The sequence below is a fragment of the Cryptomeria japonica genome, chromosome 3 (genome assembly GCF_030272615.1).
Source record: "Cryptomeria japonica chromosome 3, Sugi_1.0, whole genome shotgun sequence".
In the NCBI taxonomy this organism is placed as follows: domain Eukaryota; kingdom Viridiplantae; phylum Streptophyta; class Pinopsida; order Cupressales; family Cupressaceae; genus Cryptomeria; species Cryptomeria japonica.
The window spans coordinates 236,900,374-236,906,921 of NC_081407.1; the positions used below are offsets into that span (position 1 = coordinate 236,900,374).

The 6,548-nt window shown below is 39.7% G+C and overlaps 1 protein-coding gene across 1 annotated transcript; it reads right to left on the bottom strand.

Annotated features, from left to right (window-relative positions):
* Positions 1–907: 907 nt before the first annotated feature.
* LOC131074334 (subtilisin-like protease SBT1.7) lies at positions 908–3,253 on the bottom strand. The gene has a single exon (XM_058010929.2). The coding sequence runs from the start codon at positions 3,251–3,253 to the stop codon at positions 908–910; it is 2,346 nt and encodes a 781-aa protein (XP_057866912.2).
* Between the last annotated feature and the right edge of the window lie 3,295 nt (positions 3,254–6,548).

The following is a 6,548-nucleotide window of genomic DNA, read 5'->3' on the forward strand; positions in this document are numbered from 1 at the left end:
CATCAAACATATCTCATTATCTTTCTAACATTGATTGTGAATAGATTTTATTATTCCAAAAATGCATAAAATAATATTAAAACATTTTGTACCAATGTGCCTAAACATGCTACTATGAATGACAAGAATTTCTCACAAATAAGAGAGTTGAGTGTAAATTGATCATCCTTGTTTAAGTTATTTGATAACTGATCTGAAATAGTTTTAAAAAAAAATTTAATAATTATTAAAATATGAATCAATCTTAATATTAAATATTTTAATTTATTTTTCATCACTTCTTCTTTATTAAAAAATTCTTCAAAAATAACCATCTTGATGATCACATATTCTACTCATTAATCACAGTTTCAACTTCATAACTCTTCAATTTTCATATTCTCTCTTCAATGTCTACATATTGACTATTTTAACTTCATCATTATCTTAGAGAGCATCTTATAGATTCTTCTAAACATCAAAGATTTTGTAATTACAATTTTAAAAACAAGCTACATAATGGTCCAACCAGCTAGCTTTTGATAACTAGTTTCTACAATCTCCTTAAGTCTCTTCTTACCACCAGATTTATCATCTTGATGCTCCAATGATCATAATCATTCTTATTAAATTATATAATAGACAAAAATTTAACATTCAAATATCTAAAACTAAAGTCTGCAACCCACAAAACCAATTGAAAAGAAACATGCAACATTCAACATTTAGAAAAAATAGAAGCAAAATTACTTTCAGCAATATCAAAAGATAGGGGCTCAGCGCACTCTAAACTCATTTTGCAAATTTCTGATATGTCCAACAAAAGGTTAAATGTAATAAGTTTTCTTTGCGAAAGCAAAACATTGAAAATTTATTTGGCTGATTATTAATTGGAATTTGGAATACACAATTGAAAAGGCAATTCTTATTATATTTCAATGCTGTAATGTAATGTCAAGTTGCGAGTGCCATAAACAACTGCACGTTGCCATTGCAGAACAACTGGGCTACGAACAACGTGTGTTCCTCCCCCTATGCATGTCCAGCTTATTTCTCCAAACTGATGAGACACAGATGGAGATGTTACGTCGGTTTCAAATCTCACACTATAGCTTGCTTTATCCTCCAGCTTTGTGAACTCCAACGTCTCTGGTTGCACTGTTATTTTTACTCCGGGAGGGCTTTTCACGCTCGCTCGATACACCGCATGAGCTTGTGCGCCCACATTCTTCACTGTTCTTCTCTTCACCTGAGTCAATTCCTTGCTAGAGTTGAACAGCACAGAGAACGATGGGTAGTTGAGATCTCCGACTTCCAAACTGGGACTCGGACAGGAAACTGATTTCTTGGTGAGAAGGGCAATCTGTTGAGAGGTGTAATTGAGGGTGCATAGGAAGTTGACGTAGTCCTGAGGTTCCAGATCATAGACAAGCCCAGGATTTAGTGCACCTGTTGGGTCCACATGGCCTGCGCCAATGGCAAATGGATCGGCTGCTTCCATGGTCGATGAGTACCTGATGGCCTGACCTGTATTGTCAACAATGGAAGAAGATGTCATCAGGGCAGATTTAATGGCGGCTGGGCTCCACGTAGGATGAACTGCTTTTATGAGTGCTGCAATACCACTGACGTGAGGACAGGCCATGGACGTCCCTGATAGAAACTCGTAGGGTGAGGATTCTTTGTCCACTTCCGCAAATGCTGCCAAGATGTTCACACCGGGAGCAATTATATCAGGCTTGAGAATGTGTGGGTATGCTACAGTGGGGCCTCTTGATGTAAAAGGCGCCGCCATGGGAGCAGCTACGTTCTTTCCCACTACAGTCAATCGAGGGAGTCTCAAGGTAGCAGTGGCATTAATCCCTGTACTGTTGATATAGGCCTTGATTTTTTCTCCAGCATTGAAACCCACATTGATAGCCGGTAGACCGTCAGTATTGGTAAGCTGCTGGTCATCACCATAAATCGCTACATTCACCACAATCATTCCTGCACCCCCTGCTCTGGCCACTACATTGCTTTTGTCATAGGTGCTAGATCGTCCTTGATCACACAGCACAATTTTACCCTTCACCATATTTGGATCAAGGCCGCCATCGAGGCAACGCCTTGAGCTATTGTTGGTTGATGAATAGACCAGTGGAAGAGGTGTCTCTTGAATTGTATCTTGGCCCCTGTATGTAGAAGTTCCCCTGTGTATATCTTGGTTTCCCAAGACAAGAGAAGCAGGGAAATCTCTGTCGACGGTGCTGGCACCCACAAGAGTAATCCAGGGGGCTGGATTACTAAGAGAAGATGAACGAGGTCCGGCATTGCCTGCCGCGGCAGAAACAAAAACTCCCTTCTCCATGGCCCCAAATTCTGCAATGGCTCTGACCTGCATGTGAAATGGCTGGTCTTGCGAGCCAATTGACAAAGAAATGATGTCCACGCCATCTGCGATGGCTTTTTCCATTGCAGCAGCTATGTCTGAATCATCGCAGCCTTTTTCCCAGCAGGCTTTGTAGATTGCCAGCCTGGCTCTAGGGGCCATCCCTCTGGCCGTTCCGTTGGCGAAACCGAAGAAACTTGTCGCAGGCACTTCAGCCCCAGCAATGGTAGAAGCTGTATGTGAGCCATGGCCGTCGTTGTCTCGAGGAGATTTGTATTCCAAGGTTTCGTTGATGGGATCTTTAGTTTCGTAACCTTCGAAAAAGTATCGAGCTCCAATGATTTTCTTATTGCAGTGTGAAGAATTGAAGTCCCGCCCATTCTCACATTCGCCCTTCCATTTTGAGGGAATGTTTCCAAGGTTTTCTTCGTTGAAGCTTCGGCTTTCAGGCCATATCCCTGTGTCGATCACTCCTATGATAACGTCTTCACCATAAGTTGAATATTTGGACCATACTCCTGACGAAGAAGAAGAAGAAGAAGTAAGCCCCAGGAAGTCAGGTGTGCGAGTGGTGGCGATTTGACTGAGAGAAGATGGGATTACGCCCAAGCAACCATCCATATTCTGCATGGCTTCAGCCTCTGCTTTACTCATCCTAGCAGCAAAGCCGTTCAGGACCGTATCATATGTATATAACATGTCGATCGCAGTATCAGATCTTGAGACCTGGCTGAGCATCGAAGCATACCAGTTCTCGTCTGAGTTGAAGTCATGAGGCTTCATGGTCTTCATCATTTGAACAATGTATGGCTTTCTTGAATCTTCAGCTTCAACATCACCTAAAAACGTAGCTGAGATAGTGAGAAGCATGAGAATCAGAGCGGCTAAAGAAGCGTTTGCCATTGTTGGCAGGTAAGGAACAAAACAGGAAGAGAGAAGAATAGCAAATTGATATTTCAGGAATGGTGGATAGAGAAGGCTCTTTATAGTGGAGAGTAGTATCCTGGATTTGGTACTCGTTACTACATCGCAGTGGATACTCATATTAAATATATTATATATGTAATAGTTATTATTAATATATAAGTTATAATATGAATTATATTTAATATATGTAAGTTAAAATAATATTAATAATAATTAACTTTTCTTACAATATTCTAAATGATTAAATTATTAAATATTATCTAAACTGTTGAGTCTTGATAATAACAATCATAACCAATTATTATTGTAAGGAGAATGAAGATTGGTTAGCGAAAAGAAGAAAAGTTAATAGGCCCAACATGTGCCACCTAGATATTAGAAGTTTAACCTATTCCTTGCACCAACCAATTTACATTCCCCTATATACCAACTATCAACAATCAGCAATTCAAATAATATTTAATGTTTGACCACATAATTATTAATAATATTAAGTAATAGTTTTAATATATTAAATATTAAGGATAATTATTAAATATCGAATATAATACTAATAATATATTTAATAATGGTATAATGATATAATATCTAGTAAATTAAAATCTTGTCGGGAAAAAATGGGGAGACCGACTCTGCAAAAACCATTGGATGAATTCGAAAGGGAGGCTTTTCTTAGAAGAAGATGAGATGGTGGTGGATCTCATGGAGGAGATGGAGGAAGATAGACAGTTCTGGGAAGAACAAGCGGTGATCGCAAGGATTGTCGGCCTTAACTGGTCAAGGAAAAATATCATACTATGGGTAGAAGAGAAGTAGGGTGAACGGATCGTAATCAAATTTATTCCGAAAGGCTTCTTTGTGGTGCTTTTTGAAAATCAATCGAAAAGAGATCGTATCCTGAATCGGGAGAATTGGTTTGCAGATAAGCATGCGGTGTACCTGCAACCTTGGACACCGAATTTTGATCCCATACCTCTGGTCGTCTATTCATGTCCGAAATGGGTAAGCCTTTATAATTTGCCGATCGAATATTGGGGTGAGGTCTTTCTGGAGAAGATCGGTAGAATGCTTGGGACGGTGTTGGAGATAGACATTGACGATGAGGACAATTTGTGTAAGTATGCTAGATTAAGGATAGCGGCAGTCAGGCGTATCCCGGAGTACATTACATTACATACGTCGAATGGTGCGTGGAGGCAGCAGATAGAAGTTGAAAAAGAGATCCGTCATTGTCCCAGATGCGGTAGCAAGTTTCATGGAGTAGAGGAATGCAAAATGTTCGTTAGATCCTTTTAGGAGATCAGTGCAAATATGGAGGCGAAAGTAGGATCAACCGTTGAAAACAGTATTGGATTCAGTTGCAAAGAATCAAGAAATTTGATCTCCTCCACAACAACAAAAGAAAGGATCATTATCATCGATGAAAGTCAGAGAAGATCCACAGTCGGAGAATAGGAATGCAATCGATCACAGTTGTCCAGTTGAGGGAGGGGAGTCCTACAGGCAGGAAATCTTTGGAACCAAGGAGGGAGATGTAGACCCGTCTTCCCCCAGAATTAACAACTCTTGCAAAGGGTTATCTGATACGGAATATGAACTAGATAAGGACTTTGAGGAGGAATTATTTCAAGAGGATGCTTTGGAGAATGTTGACCCAAGATGTATCAGTCAGTTGGCTAACATCTTTCTTGGTAAAGCCAAAGGATTCAGAGGCAAGAGGAGAAACCATCAAAAAAGGGAAGACAACACAAAAGAGAAGGGCATTGTTAGTGTTTTCGATTTCATGAGGAAAGCTAAGGGAGAAGGGCTCTCCCTTGGAAAGAGATGAAGATCATTACATGGAATGTTAGGGGTCTATCGGCTCCTGACAAAGGATGCTTGGTTAAACGAGCGTTTTGTGGATGTAGTTGTGACATAATTGCCATCCAGGAAACAAAACTTAGTAGAGAGAGTGCGAATTGTTTTATTAAGACTTGCAAAGTATGGGAGGGTGTTTTTCAAGAAGCCAATGGAGCCGCTGGCAGTCTGGGCATTAGATGGAATCCTTTCTTGGTCAAAGTGATGCTAATAGAGAAAGTCAAACATTGGATGTTATGCACCATTTATAGCTTGAAGGAGAATATGGAATTCCCTCTAATAAATGTTTATGGACCTACAAAAACTCTAGAGAAGTCTCAGGTTTGGTATGTCCTTTCAAACAAAATCTCTGATATGAGGAATGATAGGATAGTAGTGGTTGGCAATTTTAATGCCTTGCTCAATTTAGATGAGAAGGGAGGCTTGAGAATGTCAAACAAGATCATGGAAGACTTCCATGAATTTTTCATACAAAATCATTTGATGGATGTTGTCCCAAAGAACGGGCTTTTCACATGGACTAACAAATGGGCAAATTTTGTACACATCTCAGAAAGATTAGATAGACATCTCATTGGAGAATCCTGGTTGGAGTCACCCGTTCAGGTTGAGGCATCCATTCTCCCAATTCCTCTCTTGGATCATTTTCCTATAGAGCTTAAATTGAGCGAGGCTCCAATTAAAGGAAGCAGCGACTTCAAATTTTTGAGTATGTGGTGGAGAGACAGTGAGCTCATTACACATCTCGAGCAATGGTGGAAAGAAAGTAATATCTACAGGGGAACCCCAATTTATAGCTTTGTGAAAAGGCTAAAATTCTTAAAGGATAATATTAAAGTATGGAATAAAGATACTTTCAAAAATATTTTTGCAGAAAGAAATAGAGTTGAGGAGGAACTATCTCGATTAAATTCTGTCACTATAACCTTCGGGATGTCTAATGATGTGTATCACAAAGAATTAGCTCTCAAGAAGGAATTGGCTGAGATTCTTCTTAGAGAAGAAATTTTTTGGTGCGATAAATCCAAAGAGCTTTGGATTAAAGAGGGTGACGCGAATACTAAATTTTTCCATGCTTCGGTAAAAACTAATAGGAACAAGAACAGAATCATCTCGATCACAGATCAGGAAGGCAAGCGGCATTCTTCTCCTGAAGCTATTGAGGAGGTAGTGGTGAACTTTTTCAAGGACCTGCTTGGTGATGTTAACAAGCACAAACTATCTCAACCCCATTCGATGACAGATATTATTCTAAACAAGATCTCAGAGGAGGACAACAAATTACTATGTTGTCCATTCACTTTAGAGGAAGCTAAAAAGGTTGTCTTTGATCTGCATCCAAACAAAGCTCTGGGCCCAGACGGGTTCACAGTGGAGTTTTTTCAAAAATGCTGGGAGTTTATGGGGAATGACA

What these genes read in the sequence shown, in the direction of transcription:
- LOC131074334 (XM_058010929.2), bottom strand. Translation starts at nt 3,253, where the DNA reads ATGGCAAACGCTTCTTTAGCCGCTCTGATTCTCATGCTTCTCACTATC.